Below are 20,083 nucleotides of genomic sequence, written 5' to 3'. Positions count from 1 at the left end.
TGACAGATTTGAATGGGCCATCGGTTAAAGTAAAGTTATGTCTATAGAATCTGAAGCCACGAAGTGAACTTTCATTTGGGAATGAGGCTATATTAGCGGCCTTTGATAATACTCCTCGAAGAGACCTCGAGCATGCAGTAGCATGATACCTGAAGATCTAGAACAACGTTCCCATACAGAAACGTGGCAGCACGATCTGAACCTAGGCTATACCAATGGTTTCCGGCACAGTCGGTATAAGCGGGAGTGGGAGCCGTCATAAGGTTTTGGTTACATGAACCCGAGGGCAGATTCTGAGTAATATACATCAGCTTCGCGTATCTGACGACATGAGGTATTGCACACACGTAAAATGGCACATAGGACTCCGACTCGGAGCTCAATGTGATCCATATTCGCAGCCTCGGGTGATGATAAACTCATAATCATCTAGATATCGGAAGCACAGGTTGGGATATTTATCAATTAAGCGCTGTTTGAGAGCTGCATATGTGCTTTCTTCATTCGAGCGTGGACCTCGTGCTCGTGATTTTACACGTAGTTTCTGCAGGGCTGGCGGCATCTTCATATCGATCAAAGCCATCATTAAAGTCTACATTATGTGTGATCGGGGTCAGTGATAGCCAAAAAGTCAACGGTAATTAAATCACCTCCAAGTTGTACGAGCCAGACGTTGAGTTGCTGTGAAGAGCATGGTTGGTATACACAAAAAGGGACTTGATATTTGGGAATAGCGAGCAGACGACGTCCATAACGATTTCGTTGATGTATGTAACATCAACTTCCAATGTCTCCACATGTTTGACAATGTCGCGGGATCGGTGAAGTACAGCACGCAACTCCGCTGGCTCTATAAATGATACCTCCGTAGTTGGTCGTGCGTTCCACAAAGATAAATGACGCAACCTGTTGCCCCGAACGAGTAATGGGATCACTTGATATGGGCCATGAAATGTCGAAAGAGATTTTGCAAACTTTGGTGATGGTGCAGGTAAACTTGAATTAGTGATATCAAAATTCGACTTCTCTCCAGACCGAATTAACCTCAGTTCTTGCAGCATTGGACAGTGTGGCAACACTGAAAGAAGGGCGTGCAGTAGCTCCAGAGATAGCGGGATGGAGAGACTTTGTAATGATAGTCTAGAATTTCTAGAAACTACATCGCGTAAAAAATGCTCTGCAGCGTGAAATTCGTTGAAGGAGAGAGATTCGAGGTGGTGAGGATGAAGAATCGAAACGCCCCATTGATATCGCACGAATGCTCTGGAGTTATCAGACATTACTTCGACCTTCGCAACTTTCAAGGGTGAATGTGGCGGTTCTACTGCAGTGGTATGACAGTCTCCGAGAAATAGACTATGAAGTCTCTGTAGCCGACACAGCAGTTTGAGTTGGGTGTGGTTCAAATCCAAGAAAAGGAAGGACAGCGCCTTGAGATTGACAAATCGAGGGAGAACACACAGGAGAGAGTCGAGGATGAAATTGTAGTCATCTGTGCTGTCGACACTGATGCCTACAGTAGGGCGAGAGAAAACTTTACAAGTGTGAATCGCATGTGAGATACGATCAGACGAGCAAAATTGTAATTTAGCCATTGTCCTCTCAAGAATTTCTCTCTTTGGCAGAACACGGTTGTTTTGACCGTCCACAAGGAAGGGACAGAATGACAAGGACCGGAAAAGCAAGGGCTGGGCCAAATGACGAAAGGAGTGACAGGTCAAAGTCACATCACGAATGTTTTGACGGGGAAGTTGGTTAAAGACGCCCAACCAAATTTCGGGTAAAAGATGGCCCCGGGGTGAAAACGTTGGGGGTGCCATTGGTGCCAAGGTCATGTCCATTGTCCTACACATGGAACAGTGAGCAGGCAGGTCTCACTTTGACGTTCCGGCAGTACTTACAGTAACTTGAAGATCAGGGAAGGCAACGGGGATGGGATGGTCGTTTAATTTCGTTAGTCGATGTTATATATGATTTACCTAGCGGAGTTGATGATAAGTTCCCCACAGATTCAAGGATAAATAAATGATTGAATGACTCGCCTCAAAAGATCCTTAAGACCGGGTACTTAGTACTTACACATATATAGACTCGGAGGACTAGTCTTAAGTAGATGTTCACCGCGAACCATTAGCCTCGAGATCCCACGCCACAGCCTGACTTCATAAAGGCTAGCCTCGGGTGCGGTAAGTAGTACAAGTACAGGTGATCTTTGCAATGCAAGGGATCGGGGGCATGCCAATTTTGTCGTGAATGGCTATGGAGCGTCTGGACAGGTACGTACGTGGTAAAAGATAAGCTGCACCGGACATTGACAGGCTTTTTCTGAAATGTAGGTCCATCTGACCCTAAATAACACACCTTTTTAGTCTGTTTTTTGCGTTTTGGCAGGTCACCGGTTTACGCGGAGCGGCGATGCTGTAGTAGCAGGGAGTTTAATGTCACAAACACGTTACTTTTTAGTCCTTTTCAATTACTTCTTCTACAAATCACTATGACGCTAGGTTTTAAGCCTCACCTGCTGGAAGCCTCATGCCCATAGTCGTCTGATATTGATATTGTACCAGTTTTCCTTTCAGCGCGTATCTCAAGTATCACCTTCCCTGCAGTGACCGCTTCTCCGCGAGAATTACCACAGGAACTCGCGGCTGTTGGAATCGTGGAGCAGACTTGTCAAACTCCGAGTCTTACATGTCAATAATCTGCTTTTTTACAGTTTACACAGCAACCTACTTGGGGACAACCGTCTACCTGTATTGCTTACTCCCCGCCAATACGAAATAAACCTCCCTGGTATAGCATCATGTGGCAGTTTTAACGATGGTACGTACACTCCGCCGCGCCTGCCCTGTTACAAGTTACTTTTGAGTTTTTACAAGGAAGAGTAACTCGTTTACACTGGTATGTTAACCCCATTTGTGCTGTTTACTAACCTTGACATCGTTTGTGTGTTTTAATCAAGTGCCTTATATGTGAGTACTACGCTGTTTCACGTGGAATGGAAGGATGATCTACATGTCTACGCGAAGGGTCTACGCACAACTTCATAGACATCATTCAGGAAAATTCAGGACGAAATATTTGCAAGAAACGGATAATATATCTTGGCGCGCTGTTCACGGATGAACAGCGTTTGATGCCCCGGAACATGGTCGACGTTTTTGGTGTTTATTAAACCTCCTATTATGCCTCGGACCCAACAATTGCCGTACTCCATCGAGCGAATTGGTGTCTGATCTTCCCAGTCACGCCGACAAGAAAATATCGATACGATTATTCAGAAATTTCAGGGTCCTGTAATATCGCTGTCAACCGATAACTTTAAAAAAAACCCATTGGATCATTCTGTACCGCTTATTCACAGATAATGAGGGTTTCCTCTACACGCCCTTCCATCTTCCATATCTGAATTTCAAGCTTGGACTTGTCAGTTGCCAACGTGAGTTTAAGCATTCATAGTCAGCGTATACCTTCACTGAGCTAGGCAGTCTGGATTCGCATGTTTATGTGTCACGCAGGGTATTAAAGTCACCAAGCCGTCATCCTGTGCTCTAGGCAGGGCTCCAGGTCGCCTTCACAAAGGGGTTTTAACCTGCACACGTTGGTCATGCATGCCTTGTTTTTGGAGTGTGACTTGGTCCCTTCCTTATGGCTGTGAGGCGCAACAAATTACCAGGCGCTATACTTACGAATGTGGTCCATTTTCTAACCCATTTTCTAAAGCCATTATAATCGATGGTGGTGTCCTTGGTAGCGCTTAGCCTCATCAAATTCCATTCTATTGTGCCAGTATCATACGGATGTCATGCCTGACTTGTTGAACCGCTAAATATATCTGATCACAATTGGCATTGACAGTATCCCCTCCGAGGTGCCCGGAATGATTGCCTAGATTAGTCCTTTCCACCTGATGCTATACGCCGTACAAGGAGGGTTTCTCCAGGAACTTCAATTTAGGCTCGATTGGTTCCATGACCTTGCGATCCATCGCATCGCGGGGCGGCCCTCGAAGGCCTTGGTCATCAGGTATGTTTTCGAGCACTTCATAATTTCTCAGGTTAACTAATCTGTTCGCCTTCGAGAGTGAGCCGCCTTGAGGCGGCTATATCACCCTTACTCATTACGTGTAAGCTCTATCGTTTTATATATATGTGTGTTTGACACCTGTCCAGGTTCGTCCTTTCAGGCGTTTTCCTCGGACATAAACCAGCTCAAACAGCCCTTCAAAGCATGTGTTCACGAAGGTGAAGCTCATCTACGACTCTACGTGACCATTGTCCGCGTTCTCATGGTTTTCAAACGCCCACTTTATCGTCTTGTTAACCTCAAGGCATGTCCTTCTTAGAAAGCATCTTCATCACACATTGATTTATCGCGCTGCCTTTCGAAGTGAGCGTTAAAATACATGCGACCATGTTGTGGCCTTTCATTTGTCCCCTTTCACAGTCTGTACGCAAGAAGGGGGACTAATCTATAACCCTCCACGGTCATCTTACGAGCTTTCCCACATACATTTTCATCATGAACCATGAGCACCTCTTCTCTTTCCAAGCTTCTGAACGACATTTATAGGTGCGTCGATGATTGGCATATAGTCAGGATTGGGGATGTACAATCTTGCATCATTGACAGGTATGAGATGGCTTTAATTTAGATCAGATTGCTCGGACCGCCCTACGGATGATAAAAGCGACACTACTTCTCTTCGTATTCTCTTCGCGCTCACTTTGCAACCCGCCTCCTTGCCGTCCTGCGGGATTAGTCCCATTTGCCGCGTCCATGAAAATCTGATATCTCGGACCGCCTACCTCCGCCATCTTTCTATTGATAAAGCGAGATAAAGCACTGGAATAACTTGGATTAGCGTCATCCACATTTTTGGCTCGGCGATACCCCTTCAATCCCAACTCCAATGTCAGTGCAAGTCCGCCCTCACCTCCATCGGATCACACACGTTCACCCCCCAACGCCAGTGACGTTGAGGATTTTGAACAGGTGTTGCCAGCGGAGTAACTCGGCAGGTCGTATCCTGTTAATCGTGTACAAATCGTCGCCTTAAAATCGCGGATGCACCGCTTGACGCCGTTCCGCTTGTACCCGTCGATAGATGCGGATTCCTGTAACCTTTTTCAGTCGAGGACCGTATGGGACTTGTATGTAATAGGACGAGCCAACGCAAGGTGAGATGCCCTGCGAACGTGCCTCTATGTGCCTCTTTACCAGTTAGCGGAAGAATTACGGTTTACGGAGGTGGATTTATCAAGCACGTCCTGCCAGGAATCAGACGTCCATTTCTGTTTCCAGTTATCCTATCCATCTACAACGATTTGAACGTAGATACATAATGTAGCTATTGGTGCATAAATACAGGCCACACACCACATCATTATTTTGATGCGGCTTGGTATGATATAATGATCCCCTAACAGCGTCACCGCCAATCCAAATCTCCACACTCGCCTCCTCTCTTTTCCTTGTCTCTCAACCTGGGATTATATCCCAAAAACATATAATTCCTTGTATATAACCAGAAAATCTTGTAACATGAGCTCGTTCCGCAACCATCGTGTCATCATCGCCTCCCTCTTCCTCCCCACCACTGCGGTGCTCGGCGAGTCCAACCCACCAACACCGGATATCCACGCCCACGATGTTCCTTCGCTGGCGAAATCAGGACTATCGACGTCTGCATTCCAAATTGGCGACAAGCCAGCTGCTTTTCGCCAGCGTTCAGGAAGTGGACTTGGAAATGTTCCGTTAAAGAGCATTGTTGAGGATCTGAAAGACAAGGTGCGGAACTTTTTTTTTGTACTGGGATAGCCCATATCTCATACTAAAACATGGCTGAAGTCGAGGGCTATAACGCCTATCGCCTCGCCTGGGTCAGAAAGCGGGAATCCATTCTCGAGGTTTGCTAGCATTGCCAGCCCCGGGAATTTGACACCCCTCAACGGTGCATCCACTCCTGCCAACGGACACAATGGACACAATGGAATCACTAGCCCTCGTAAATACCAGACGACACATCCAGAAATTCAATTCGCAGCGCGTATCCAGCGCAAACAATCACGCTCATCGTCTCGACGTCCGGAACGTGATTCACCCATCATAAACGGGGGCTCTCATGTTTAACGAACTAAACCCTCATGGCTAACGTACTAAGCTCTCATGGCTAACGTACTAAGCTCTCATGTTTCACGTACTAAGCTCTCATGTTTGAACAATAAAATTAATATAAATCAGCAACTTAAATAGCCTCTAAGGTTTTAAGTTTTATAAGAAGGAGCAGCACTGTAGTCTCCCAGTTTGGATCCCAGATGACGAATTTGAAAGCTGTTACGACGAATTCTGCCATCAGGTGCGTTATTTAATGACAAGTCTTTTGGACAAACTGATGACCTCGTGAAGGTTCTCTGGCCCTGTTTACATTATGCAGTCCCTGATGCTCCCAAAACCAAACTTTTCTACGAATCAGCATCCTTCAAGCAGTATGTCTCGGTCAACCAACGCTTTGCTGATGCCATCATTGCCAACTACCAAGAGGGTGATATCAGTAGGCTCATTCTTGCTTTACGTTCCTTCATCAACTTATTAACTATTCGTAGTCTGGGTCAATGACTACCACCTAATGCTTCTTCCGTCTCTCCTTCGAGCAAGCCCTCTCCTATCTAACGCACCAATCGGCTTCTTCCTTCACGTTGCCTTCCCTTCATCCGAAATTTTCCGCTGCCTGTCTGTTCGAGAATCCCTTCTTCGTGGACTCCTTGCTGCCGATCTAGTAGGTTTCCAAACTGTCAATTATGCCCGCCATTTCAGGCAGACTGTGTCCCGCATCTTGGCACTCGAGGCGTTACCGAAAGGAATACAGGTCGAGACTGGCGGAACTGGCCGATTTGTAGACGTTGGTGTTATCCCAATGGGGATTGACGTGAATGCGTTAAGGGAGAAAAAGTTCGTAGCTTCTTGCGATTGATCATCTAGGTTATAGTTTACTGATGAACAATATAGGAGAGAACCTGATGTTTCTTATTGGGTCCAGCTACTTAGGCAACGTTATGCAGGAATGAAGATCGTTGTAGGCAGAGATAAATTAGATGAAGTCCAAGTGAGTATCATTAATTCCTTTACCAGACTATATACTTAGCCGACTGTAGGGTGTAAGACATAAGATTCAAGCGTTTGAGCAGTTTTTGGACAAACATCCCGAGTTCCAGCAAAAGGTAGGTCGTTTTTGGATTAGCTTCACAGCAGTGTTCACAACATGGCTTTGCTTCCAGGTCGTTCTCATTCAGGTTGCCCTTCAAACGACTGAATCCAATGAGCTTGCTGGTGGCGTTGCGGATATCGTCTCGCGTATCAATTCTCGTTTCTCCACTCTAACTTATCAGCCAGTTGTATTCCTTCATACCCAAGAAGTCACATTCAGTCAGTATCTGGCGCTCCTGAGCGTGGCGGACGCGTTTTTGGTTACCAGTCTGCGTGAAGGAATGGCTTTACGGTGGGTTTGACCACGCGCATGTGTTTTATTCGGCATGCTCATGGTCTCCTGTCTTTGGCACAGCACGCACGAATTCGTGGAGTGCCAAGAAGGTAGACATCGGCCACTGATTCTCAGCGAAGTGAGTTACATACGAAGACTACTGAACTCAAAGTGATTGATGGTTGTTGGTAGTTCACAGGATCGTACAGTTACAGTGGTTTCAGGTCTTGTATCGCCATCAATCCATACGACTCTAGGGGAACTGCGAAAGCTATCTACCAAGTAAGTGGTCTTTACATCGTTTTTCTCTTACATGATCACTAAGTATCACCGTGTAGGCCCTTACTATGAGTGACGAGGAAGCACTATCGCGCTGGAAGGTCAGTTCTCATGACCAGCGTCATTCCCATTCAATACTCATGCTGACTCAATGTTTAGGATTTGCATAACCACGTCGTCACTCAAACCGCTCAAACCTTCGTGACTTCCTTCCTCACGCGTTGCCTACGTGCAAACACGGAGCATATCATCCAATCTGACCTCAGCGTCGTCCCACAACTCGATACCGCGAGCCTCCTCCCTCGATACAAGCACTCCGCAAAGCGTCTGTTGCTCTTAGATTTTGAAGGTGCAATTTGGCAGCGTGATATGACGCGTGCAGGGCTGCTTGCGCCGTTTGAGGCCCCAAAGGAGGCCTTGGCGTTATTGAACAAATTTGCAGAAGATCCAATGAATGAGGTGTGGTTACTGAGTGGGCTTCCTGTGAAAGGTGTTATGGACAAGGTCGCAGCCGAAGCGCCTAACGTAGGGATCGTGTGAGTACAAACAAACTTTGGGATGATCGGTGGAACGGGTATTAACACCGTGGATCTAGAGCTGAGAACGGCTGCTTCATCAGAACACGCCCAAATCGTAAAGAAAAAGCCTCTTGGATTAACGTCGTTTCCAACTTCAACTTCACATGGAAAGCGTCATGTGTCGAGATTTTGAATTACGTGAGTAGTAAAACAATTTTTTTTCTTCTTTAGCTCTGATCGAGACATGAATTCGTGAACTTCTCTGTCTCCAGTTCACCGAGCGTACACCGGGGGCTTTTGTTGAAGAACGGGAGGCATCTGTTGTTTGGCGCTTCTGGACTGGTCCCGTCACAGACTGTGCTGATCGCCAATGGGCCCGCCGACAAGCTGCAGAAGCGCAGAACCATATTTTTGACAGGTTCGTACGATCATTTATTTGATCGAGAACATTAGCTGATGTCACACTAGCCTCGGCGAACGATACGGCTTGCGCATTATACCAGGAGCCAACAGCTTCCTCGTCCTCCCCAACAACATCTCTCGTTCCACCGCCGTTGGAGCGATATTACATCCCGGTGGACCTGCGCATTCCCCCCTGAGCGGCCGTTCAGTGTGGATGTCTCATGACCCTACTGAGGGTGACGGTGTGCATGACGAGCTCGATTTTGTCTTTGCAGTCGGGGGCGACGAGAAACTGCTGCGTAGGCTGAACGATCTGGACAACGCGGAAACGTGCTCAACGAGCAGAAAGGGGACTGGCGCCAAATGGAAACTAGAGCCCAAAGATGCTATCGAAGTGTTGTCGCGGTTCGCGAATGTTCGTTGAAGCGGTTATACTTCCTGATTGTACTCTCGAATGTGGTAGGGGCGGGGGGAAAGGAGGGAAATGTTGTTGTGTGTAAAACGGGATTAATGTCGAGGGTAATATTATGTTGGTTCTGCTGCTGATTCTGGTTCCAAGTTATCACTTGTTTAGATTCCCATCCTTTTGTTTATTCATATTCATACGGTCACAAATCATGTAGTCTTACATCAAAACACGAAGCAAATCGATATGCTGTTTTTGTTTTCATCTGCTGTTGCTGACAAGCAGATATATCTTACTGAGTGGGATGTGGATGGATGAGAGGTCTGCCGGAGTAAACTTAACCAAAGCTAGTTGTGTCCGTGTTTATAGCGCATCAAAGTACTCCTGGCGGTCCAAGAAAGCGCGACTTCTTGTGATTTCCACTCCAGACGAGTGTGCAAACGTGAGGGCACTTGGTTTTTGGGCTCGAACTGTGACCGTTTTAATGGCATCACTTGCACGGCATGCTGCGATAACAATCTCCATGACGAATTTCTCAAGAGTGAGATACGAAGATGCCTCGATATCCTGCAAATTGTATCACATTTCAGCTTCTGCAACAGTAAATCGTAGACTGTGAAACTCACTTGAGATATCTTTGAGATGATCGAAGGATAGTCGACTGGGGGATGCAAGCCTGCATTCTCGACGAAAACGATATTCATGATAACACGCTGCTTGGCCTTACGCTCAGGAGGGTTGACGCCAATGATAACTGCGAGCACGATATCCTTCACCGACACTTTGAAGGGAGATTCATCGCAGGACGATGTCGCATTCGTGGTAACATCAATGCTGAATCCATCCGCGAGTAACACAAGTTTGGGAATATCGACCACGACTCTCACTGCCCCTGCCGCATCTCCCGCCAGTGCAAACGCCGCCTTTGTGACAGCATCGACGAGCCCGCGAACGCCCTCGAATGGCTCTGCGCCCTTTTTCTCGACGAGTTGGGTGATGGATTTGGTGAGATGGCCGTAGTGCACGGAGTCTTTGACGTCGTCTGACTTGCTTGCGGCGGTAAGGAAGGCGGGGACGAGGTGGAGGTGAACGCTGATGAGCACGATTTGGGGGCGAGTGCGGCCCCAGCAGTCTGGTCCAAGCGTAGCAGACAGCTGGAGGGTGTCGATAAAGACAGTGTCGGCGTTTGCAGTATCAGTGTTAGAGGAATCCATGGTCTCAGTGGCTGTCTCTTACTACGTTTCGAAAGCGCGTTAAGCGTGCTCCTATCTATATCAACATTACAGTTTTACGCTCATCGTTCAAGGTCTCTGTGAAGGCTCTCAAACGCTCGAGTTGTGTAAGAGACTATATTGCTTGATATCTACGGTACATGTAGGTAATCAGCTTGGTGTAAGAAAGGGTGTCGCAAGCGTGTAAGTGATGTCGAATAAATATTATAATAAAAGCGATGTTGGCGGATATCCCCCTCGTCTGCTTCGTACTCCCCCAACCGCTAGAACACGAAAGTCTCTGATGATGTTGGATACATGTCCACAAGTCCTTAAATAAAAGAACCGAATGAAATCAAATGAACGAAATGAGAAAGGCTAGGACAATAGCCATCGAAGGAGTGTGATGGTGTTGATACAATGGATACGATGATGTCAGAATTTAAACGAGAGACGTCGGTTGAGTCGAAATGATATGAGAATAGGGAAGATAGTCTATCTGCAAATTTGACGATCAGTAAATGCTTGAAGACGTCAAGGGGAAAACAAAACTGACCAGACAGACAGGTGATGATGGCTCATCATGCAATGACACAGTAACAGTTGCCTCCATTTGAGACATACTCCTGGTCAACTGGTATTTGAGATTGTGTCTCTTCAGAGACGCTCGATGCTACTGGAGCAGAGACGATGGTGATAAATGAGTCCATTGATGTGGGTAGAGGTTCGAAGCTGTCTCGCAAAGTGTGCTATATGTAAGAGCGTGCGGGAGACAATTTAGCTCGGTTGTTGGATGGTCCTTCTCGTAATTCTCTCGAGCATTTATATAAATTTGACGTATTATCTGTGGTCAAAGCAAAAAACAATAGAACCTGAACGGAACCTGAACGAATGGCCCATTTCCAAGGTGAGACATGGTGTTCCTAGCCGTCAGCGAGATCGCTTTGGACAGGCCGCCCACCGTTATTATTAACATCCCGAAGCAGTGCGACAGTTTTGTCCGGTATAATCACCGGAAGGTACATTGCCCTGTCAACGCGTCCGTGCTGAGTGGCTGCTCGCATTCGTGGTATTCATAGAGGCAACATCGGTGCGAAAGCCATCAGGCGAGAACAAAAAGAGAGTACGGCAGAAAATCAAAGATAGCTCAGACTTCGCATGGAGATTGATACCATCGCCTTGATAAGCTGATGCATAGGCCATTAGCACGGATTCATGGATGCACATACTTGACAATTAGAAATGGACCCGAATTGGAACCTGGCACCCGACAAGTCCAGCAGGAACAGATCCGGCGAAAGTACGGGCCCACGTAAAGCAATTGCAGACTGTGAAATGGCTAGTGATCCCCAGGGAAATGCGAATTGTCTCAAGCTTTTGTTGTTGGTCCGTCGTGGCAGGAACCATCGTACATCGAGGCGTGGTTGCAACAATAACAGCCTTGCCAGCCACAAGCCAAATATACACAAAGCACGAATACTACCTTCCTGCTCGGGACACGACGCCCTCGCCCTGACTGAAGAAGGATATACTCAGGTCTACATGGCTATTGTCCACAGCGAGAGTTTGTCAAAAAGATTTCTCATTTGTGCCTTGTGTGCAAGTTTGAATTATTATAAATGCCTTTTTTTTAACCGCATTCTTACTCATCCCTCCATTCCTGTGGTTGCTTGTATCAGTGTGGCCGCCATCAGTTTTGCAGCCAAAACTGTTCTGGTCGAAGTCAATGCTAGTCCAAGCACAGGCTGTATGCCCTTCGGGGACCACGAGGTGCACCACAAGCAGCATCCCACAGCGCATCATAGCCACACCGGCAGTGCTCACACGCGCTCTGCCATGCGACAAAAATATCAAGGTGTCATAGGACAGTGGTATGCCTGGAGGATCACCTCCGCAGGACACTCCTCCCCTTTCACCGATCAGGGGTGTATTCAAGTGAGCGAAGATTTTGCAGGACAATAGGAGCTAACAGAAGGTCCGGGTGTTGATGGGATGACTCATGCGAATCGAATGGACAGGTATGGTCGAGATCTCTCCCCGACGATACAGAGCTTACCAAGTTTCCCACCTTGCGCTTCGACGCCGTCTTGTAAGCACGGATGTTCCCATTGTTCATGCCTTGAAATAGGTACGATGATAAGTGATAAGATACAAAGCGATGCGTTGCTTGTCGTCTACTTCACAATTCAAAACATACAGATATGTTTTGTTCGCAGTGGGATGCTAGATCCAATTAGGCGTACGCCACGATTTTTTCAATAGCTAAGCAACATAGTAGTTCCCATTTAAGATTACACGTACAACAATTAGTAAAGTTACATGAGCTTAAAACGAGGACATAAGCTCTCACTTATGAAATGCAGGCCAGCTGATCACGGAAGTATATAGACAAGCCGGTGATGAGTAAAGGGCTTTACTGAAACAAGACCAGATAAACAAAACAATAGCAGTCGCCGCGCGGGTCAGCGACATGAATTAACTGCAATGTCAGGGAACCCTGACTTTTCTTTTGTGCATAATACACGTGTTGAGCGGGCGGTCATTCATAGGCCTAGTGCGACAGGTCCCCAGCCGCTTTGATACCGTGGTGGGTGATGCAATGCAGAGCTGCGAGCCTGGAATGGATATGATTCGGCTGCCTGGTGGCCACGAACAGCAAACCGATAGAGGTAACGGGAGCGATCCAGGTGCATACCAATAGTCCTTCGTGACTAGCTCCCATTTGAGGGAAGCGCCTTGTTATTGTGACTGGGACGTGGAAGCCGCAAGTGGTTATAACATGGCAATGAGGTTGTAGGGCCATGATTGGGTGCTCACCACGCAATCCATTCATCGTCCATCGTCTTTTTGGTTCGAGAGTTTCATATCAAAAACACATTTCCGTGTATTCTCGGTTCTGTGACTCAGTGCGAAGATCTTGTTGCATGTACTGTAATGCGGAAATGGTTGTGAGGAAGAACATGAATGCCGGCAACCGAATCTTTTGAACTTTTGGTGCTTATGTAAGCGGGCAGATTCCCGTTCTTCCTCAAGTTCCCCGAAACCTTTTCCTCCGTCACGGTTTAGGTTGCACACATGCAGCCATCGCTCATCGTAAGGTCTGGACGGTCTGCCTGGAAAGGTAAGTTCTGGTAGCATTGCTATATAGTATCTAACATATCTGCTAGGACCATACTTCGTGGCTTTTCCAAACTTACGGGAAGCCCTCACAAATAATGTGTCCATAAAAACACAGGCGCGATCGTGTACCATTCTGCCAAATTTTGTGGGGTATGTTATCACTGTCAGCGACTATATTGAATGCTCACGCTTTCTTGATCAGTTTGCGGTTCATGGTGCACAACGGCAAAGACTATTTGCCAGTGACGGTCACACAGGATATGGTTGGCCACAAGTTGGGAGAATTTGCTCATACGAAGAAGAGGTTCACATACAAGTGCGTGACTGCCTTCTTTATTCCCTTGCATGCTCTCATACACCAATGGTCTGGCTGTGTAGGATGACCAAAAACAAGTAATTTACCACCCGCTTCTTATGTATCTATAAAATCCCACTACTGTGAAATAATATGCAATTTGGTTTTACAGACTGTGACCATGTGAGTGTGTGTCTTCCTCGATGATTCTGCAGGTGCACTCGTTCCGCACACCGATGGACCTCGCGGGGGGTCGCCGGGAAGACTAATCAGCACCGCTGTTTCAAATCCCATGCCCACGATGAGTTATTCGCAGACTGAGGGTGCTCCTCGTCGGTGGTTCTTGGGTTCTGTTGTAGGTAGGCGACGGCGAATTTGATGACTGCAGAGGAAGTGGGCCCTGTGAATGGCCCCAGTGCTGTATGCCGTGACATACAGTACAGCATATGATGCTGTGGCTTTGATGTTGTTGTCGCTCGTTTGTTCCTGCAACGTGTTACCGTGGTGATGTCTTGTACCGGCGGATAGATCCGGACCACAGGTGGCGCAAACAAACGAGGCCAACTCAAGAGACAACTTCATCGTCGTCGGCAACGACCACCTCACGTCCTCACCCTTACGATTTCTTACCAGCTCATCGTGTTCGACGACCCCAAAGCCTTTTCTAAACAGCATATCTCATAGCTTCTCAACGCCCAAGTTGTCGCAGGGAACACTGCCGTTTTCATTATCCTAGGTCCATCTGTCATGGCCTTCAATCAGGTTACTGCTGCATCTCTGACACCTACACGTCCAGCACCGCAAGTCCCACACCGACGGGGCACGGACAGCCCTTCAATGTACAACCAGAGTACCCTTCAATCATCTGGCTACAACGCCTCATTCTCTCTTACCTCTGGCTCGTCTTATGCTCCAGATTACAGAGGGATAGGCGACTCGCCAAATCGCAACTCAGATGCCATGTCCAGTTATCACGTCATCAGAAATGGCATGGTCAGCATCAAGGAAGACGGTTTTGCAAGCTGGCTTTGGACGCGCAAATGGCTGGTGTTGAAAGAACAGACGTTGTCGATACACAAATCAGAGGTGAGCATCCGTTTCTTCATCCGTTTACATCCATTACTCGACTACCATTGGTGCCGAGATACGGTTCTACAGCCTCCACAACGTTGGCAGGTCTGGTCGACATCTTGGACTTCGTTCCTTGCCTATCTAACAGTGTATTCGCATCGCCCGTGTCGCACAGCATACTGATGATCAGCTCTTAGTCTGCCCCGCAACAAAGCGTTATCGCTCTCAAAGACATCTCAAACATCGAACGCACCGATCTCAAACCCTACTGCCTCCTCCTAGAAACTAAAGACAAGCGCTATCATCTAGCATTAAAGAACGACGAAGAATTATACGGGTGGCAAGATGACATCTACTCGCGAAGTCCGTTAATGGGTGTGAGTAACCCAACAAACTTTGTGCACAAAGTGCATGTCGGCTTTGATCCTGTGTCGGGTGCTTTTACTGTAAGCATTTATCGATCCTCACTTGAATTCTCTTCTTGCTTAACATAGAGACACTCCACAAGGGCATGCCCGAGCAATGGAGCAAACTACTCACGAAATCGGCGATAACTCGGGAGGACTACGCCAAAGACCCCCAAGCCGTATTGGACGTACTGGAGTTCTACACTGACCACCAGAAACGGGAACTGGAAGAGATGGGAATGGGAATGATGCCGGTATCGCGGTCCATTTCGGCGAGCTCAACTCCTTCGACACTCACTGCGTCTACATTGGTTGGATCAACAATATCCTCGCAGACACTGTCCCCATACCCAGGAGACGCATCCGGCGCTACACCACGATTTAATGCAGGGACTGGGCTTGCAGGCTCGGGGATCACCAAGGTTGGATCATCGCTCGACAGTCGACCACAGGCCAAGCGGCAGGACACTGCGCCACCGGTCCTGACAGTTGATGGTGGCTCGGTAGGTGGTCAAAATGGACTTTCGACCACAGCACTCGCTGCCGCACGGGCTGCAGAATTGGTGAATGGTTCGCATGCGCAGTATTCTAGTACGATATCTTCTGGACAATCGAACCCCGCGATGCGTGGTGCGATTCCCCAGCTTTCGACCGGTTTGCAGCCTAGTCGCCCTGCTCCTCCCCGTCCATTGCTGACAGGTAACCGACCTGCGCCGAAACCCCCGTTAGCTGATCATACGCCCTCGTCTGCTGACCTTCGTGCCCGTGCGAAAGCACACGGCCCGTCGGAGCAGGCACCGAAAGTTTCGCTCGAGAAGATGCCTATGCGCAAAGAGTCACTTACGACTATGACACAGAAAGAGCAGAAGGACAGGGACGACCGGGAGAGAGATAGGGAGAGGGAGAAGGAGAGGCAAAGAGAGAGGGAGAGGGAGCGTGAAAGAGAGCGGGAGCGGGAGAGGGAGAGGGAACGAGAGCAGGAGAAGGTAAGGGAGCAACAGTTAGCGTCTGTCGAAGCTTCTCAGCGACCGCCTATGACTCCTGCGAAGTCTGCACCTGCAACGACTCACGCTGCAACTCAACCGGCACTTGGAGCTGCTGGCGCGACCGCTGGACCTCCCCCTGTGAAGCCTCTACAGCCCGTGAAGAAGAAGGAAGCCCAAGCACCAGCCATTGCTGTGACAGGCCCTGCAGACGACGACACCAAGGGAGGTGGAATTGCTGCAGCTGCCGCGGCGCTGGAGAAACCCAAAGAGAAGGAGAAACGAATCAGCACGATGACGGAGGTACAGATCATGGAGAAGCTGAGGACTGTTGTTAGCAAGGATGATCCAAAGGCATTATATAGCAAGATTAGAAAGGTTGGGCAAGGGTACGTGGTTTCCGTAGCACACCTTATTACTGAGCGCTGAACTCTTTGTCAGTGCCTCTGGTCACGTCTACGTTGCCAAGTTAATTGGTTCTGACAAGAAAGTTGCTATCAAAGAAATGGATCTTTCGCATCAACCTCGGAAGGAGCTAATTGTCAATGAGATTTTGGTCATGAAGGAATCGCAGCATCCCAACATTGTCAACTTTCTTGAGTCGTATCTTGTCAAAAATAACGAGTTATGGGTTGTCATGGAATTCATGGAGGGTGGTGCTTTGACGGATATCATAGAAAATAATACATTGGAGGAAGATCAGATATCCAGTATATCTCTAGAAGTAAGTATTGATCATCAATATGTCGATGTCATGTATGACTTAATTGTTTCTAGACATGCAGGGGATTGTGTCACTTACATAGCCAATCGATCATCCACAGAGATATCAAATCCGATAACGTGTTATTGGATGCTGAAGGCCACGTTAAGATTAGTATGTTTCCTTTGTTTCGTTTTGCAAATCGATTTTGACGCTGGTCTTGTAGCTGATTTTGGTTTCTGTGCTAAATTAACGGATCAAAAGTCCAAGCGCGCTACGATGGTTGGTACGCCTTATTGGATGGCTCCCGAAGTCGTAAAGCAAAAGGAATACGGTGCGAAAGTGGACATCTGGTCACTGGGTATCATGGCCATAGAAATGATCGAAAACGAGCCGCCTTATCTCGATGAAGAGCCGTTGAAAGCTCTGTATCTGATAGCGACGAATGGCACACCGACGCTGAAGAAGCCCGAAGCACTTAGTAAGGAGCTTAAAGACTTCTTGAGCGTGTGTTTGTGTGTGGATGTGAGAAGCCGAGCTAATGCCAGTGAGCTCTTGAAGGTGAGTACTAGTTCCCAGACTATATATATCCGTTAGTCATGACAACACTGACGGTGTTGATTCTATAGCACGAATTTTTGGAGAAAGCATGCCCATCGTCTGGCCTAGCACCTTTGCTGCGGTCCAAGGCGAAGTCATCATGATGATTTATCACCACCCCGTTGTATCAATTTCGCACATGGCCAAGTTGTAGCTCAGTCGTGGACTTTGCGTAGTCTTTTCTCTTTTTTTCTTCTTTTTTTGCTTGTTCTCCTAACTGTGCCATTCTCTATCATTTCCTTTCCTTTTCTGAACACGATCTATGTATGACTTGACGTTGGGCATGCAGGCCTTGACCTTCTCTTCTATATTCTGTCCATAGTTTTCCTTGGAAATGCGATAGTGTACTTCCTAATGCGGTACCTCTTTAGATCTTATGTCGATGTCCTGCTATGCGCCATATGTAAGACTCCTACCGCAAGCAGCATCAAAGACAAAGCGACGCTTGACCTCGGTAAGACACGATTAGTTATGACATGGGTGAAATTTTGCATAGTAGGTCGTACACACAACTGCGACTCTAGTCTATGTCTTACATTGAAAATAATGGCGGTCAAGGCAAAAGGCATGTACGAGAAGAAGTGTAACATGGATACAAGGCGAGCATATAAGATGCGTTGGGCATAGTTCAAGATCATCATAGCGACCCTTAAGAGCATAGGCATTGTTGAAAATCAAAATTTACCAATAGCGAGTATGCGATACAGCGCATTGGCCTCTTCGAAGCGGGCGTTGCGAAGTGTGAAGTGAGCCATTTCAGTTGAATCGGCGTCCGAGGAGGCATCTACCATCCCACCCTTGAGGAGCGAGTTGTAGAACCGACAAAGCTAAAGAAAGAAGGAGGCTATTAAGGGATAGATCAACAAACTGTAAGGTGTGATACTGACGTGCTGGACGCCCTTGGCGAAGCGGTCATCGCTGATAAATCCTTCCTTCTCTTCTCTTTCCGCGTTATCGAGCCAGTTTATACTCTCGTGTATAAAGCGACCGAGGACTTCGATCCGTATCAGATCAGCGATCGTCGTTTGTCCACCTGTTGATGTGTCAGTGATACTGGTGGAGTCGCGGAGAAGGCGTCCGAGGAGGTCAAATGAAGGCAGGGTTGGCGGCAGGTATTTGAGGACATCAAGATAGAGCGACAGGCCTTGCGAGGTTAATTCGGATGGAGACAAAGACAGCAAAGCGATATAGAGGGGATAAGCTATATTAGGATTATTAGAGACAATGGACGGCAGGTCCATGGAAGTAATCATTGGCGGCGATGTTAGTTGAGGTATAAGAGGAGTCAGAATCTGAGCAGGAAACAATGTGCGTATGTCAAAAAATGGGAATATATTGAAGTGATGATAGTTATTCTTACGCGTTGTTCCGAAAGTGTCAGTACGCGGTCACGCGCAGCCAGTAATAATTTCATGCTTCGAGCAATCCGCTCGTTCTTATCATCTTCTTCGGGTGTGATCTTGTGTTCCAAAGATACATGCGACGTTGACGGATGAGTTATGTTTTGCTCATATGCTTCTTTACCATTAGAGTATCGATGATCACCTTCTTGCTCCTTGTGTTCGATAGCCAAAATGTCTCTGTAGATCTAAAAATAGGTAAAACGCCGTGGATAGGAGTAAAATCCGCCACATACGTGGTTGGCTCCATTATAAACACTTCTTCGTCCAAGGTCAGATTGGAAGCTCTGAGCTCGGGGGGTAAAGGCGAACGTGCGAGAGTAAGTGGAGAGTAGGGACCGATCTGCGATGACATCAGCTTTCTTCGGACAGAATGCAAGATGGTATAACATACATCATTACCGTCACCTTTCAAGATCTTCCACAAGACCCATACCAATTGCTCGTTTTCGCTGGATCCGCCTCCGCTTGATGTTTGCACTGCTTGCTCTCTCTCTTTGAGATAAGTAGCAAACAAAGCAGACTTGAAAGGGTTGATGGATATTGGATGGGGCGCATATAGCGAGTACAATATAAACGAGACGAGAATTCGCTGAGCGAGCTGGGTAATAAGAGCGACTAGTTGAGTGGCAAGTGTGATATCAGATAAATTGGACAAACTTCATTAGGGTAATTCAACAAAGGTAACAACGCGTCAAGGGCCAGCTGGAAACGCGAGGTTGGCTGTACTAATTGGGCGAACGATTGCGCCGCTGTTGAGCAAGGCAAGTTATGAGCTCGTGAGAGCATGGGGCCAACTGACGCCCGAAGGGGATCGCCCGTTGACGTTGGCGGATGCGCTGGTGATGGAGACGACAGAAGAGGCGTTGTCGTTGTCTGTATCTTTGGGAAGAAACGTGAGCCCGCCATTTCGAGCATTGAGCCGGCTCTGGACGTCGAGGGCAACGGAGACGGAGACGTCGTCCAAGTCATCGGACCCGTTCATGAGCTCGCTCTTCGGAACCCTTGCCTTATCCGACCCGCATCCAATCCTTTGCGCTTGTTTTGCTCGTGGCAACATGCACGCACTAAATTAGGCAACTGAGTAGGAACGTTGGCTCCCACTGCCATCCGGAATCCATCTGCTTGATCGTTAAAGCGATAAGTCACCGTGAAACGTCCTCGGTCTTCCGAGAGAATTTGCACAGCATATCACACCACGGCATAAG

At 47.6% G+C, this 20,083-nt stretch overlaps 7 protein-coding genes across 7 annotated transcripts; 4 read left to right on the top strand and 3 right to left on the bottom strand.

The window, feature by feature from the left end:
• Positions 1–379: 379 nt before the first annotated feature.
• SERLADRAFT_434674 (uncharacterized protein) lies at positions 380–1,820 on the bottom strand (the record flags this gene model as incomplete). The annotated part of the gene is made up of 2 exons (XM_007314911.1): positions 380–592; positions 651–1,820. 2 exons carry the CDS (start codon positions 1,818–1,820, stop codon positions 380–382), a joined length of 1,383 nt encoding a protein of 460 aa, XP_007314973.1.
• A 3,573-nt stretch (positions 1,821–5,393) lies between these two features.
• On the top strand, positions 5,394–9,743 carry SERLADRAFT_413537 (glycosyltransferase family 20 protein; the record flags this gene model as incomplete). Its single annotated transcript, XM_007314910.1, has 16 exons — positions 5,394–5,790; positions 5,851–6,094; positions 6,264–6,358; positions 6,409–6,553; positions 6,606–6,951; positions 7,009–7,105; positions 7,155–7,220; positions 7,278–7,498; positions 7,562–7,619; positions 7,673–7,762; positions 7,819–7,860; positions 7,919–8,295; positions 8,355–8,475; positions 8,550–8,695; positions 8,746–9,648; positions 9,710–9,743. 15 exons carry the CDS (start codon positions 5,545–5,547, stop codon positions 9,101–9,103), a joined length of 2,652 nt encoding a protein of 883 aa, XP_007314972.1.
• Positions 9,744–9,757: 14 nt separating this feature from the next.
• Positions 9,758–10,329, top strand: SERLADRAFT_459563 (uncharacterized protein; the record flags this gene model as incomplete). The annotated part of the gene is made up of 1 exon (XM_007314909.1): positions 9,758–10,329. One exon carries the CDS (start codon positions 9,788–9,790, stop codon positions 10,103–10,105), a length of 318 nt encoding a protein of 105 aa, XP_007314971.1.
• Positions 10,330–10,420: 91 nt separating this feature from the next.
• phl3 (fungal mating type pheromone-like peptide) lies at positions 10,421–11,091 on the bottom strand (the record flags this gene model as incomplete). Its single annotated transcript, XM_007315066.1, has 2 exons — positions 10,421–10,794; positions 10,853–11,091. One exon carries the CDS (start codon positions 11,004–11,006, stop codon positions 10,878–10,880), a length of 129 nt encoding a protein of 42 aa, XP_007315128.1.
• A 2,258-nt stretch (positions 11,092–13,349) lies between these two features.
• SERLADRAFT_459558 (uncharacterized protein) lies at positions 13,350–13,884 on the top strand (the record flags this gene model as incomplete). The annotated part of the gene is made up of 4 exons (XM_007314908.1): positions 13,350–13,417; positions 13,464–13,566; positions 13,619–13,732; positions 13,795–13,884. The coding sequence occupies 4 exons, from the start codon at positions 13,372–13,374 to the stop codon at positions 13,811–13,813; spliced, it is 282 nt and encodes a 93-aa protein (XP_007314970.1).
• Positions 13,885–14,458: 574 nt separating this feature from the next.
• On the top strand, positions 14,459–17,911 carry SERLADRAFT_359952 (uncharacterized protein; the record flags this gene model as incomplete). Its single annotated transcript, XM_007314907.1, has 8 exons — positions 14,459–14,797; positions 14,980–15,228; positions 15,291–15,611; positions 16,239–16,561; positions 16,614–16,896; positions 16,950–17,049; positions 17,102–17,436; positions 17,505–17,911. 8 exons carry the CDS (start codon positions 14,459–14,461, stop codon positions 17,577–17,579), a joined length of 2,025 nt encoding a protein of 674 aa, XP_007314969.1.
• Positions 17,912–17,942: 31 nt separating this feature from the next.
• SERLADRAFT_380864 (uncharacterized protein) lies at positions 17,943–19,851 on the bottom strand (the record flags this gene model as incomplete). The annotated part of the gene is made up of 6 exons (XM_007314906.1): positions 17,943–18,302; positions 18,363–18,767; positions 18,836–19,055; positions 19,112–19,218; positions 19,270–19,476; positions 19,536–19,851. 6 exons carry the CDS (start codon positions 19,782–19,784, stop codon positions 18,150–18,152), a joined length of 1,341 nt encoding a protein of 446 aa, XP_007314968.1.
• Positions 19,852–20,083: the final 232 nt, after the last annotated feature.

The sequence above is a fragment of the Serpula lacrymans genome (genome assembly GCF_000218685.1).
Source record: "Serpula lacrymans var. lacrymans S7.9 unplaced genomic scaffold SERLAscaffold_3, whole genome shotgun sequence".
NCBI classification, from domain to species: Eukaryota; Fungi; Basidiomycota; class Agaricomycetes; order Boletales; family Serpulaceae; genus Serpula; species Serpula lacrymans.
This window is presented reverse-complemented; position numbering and strand designations above follow the sequence as displayed.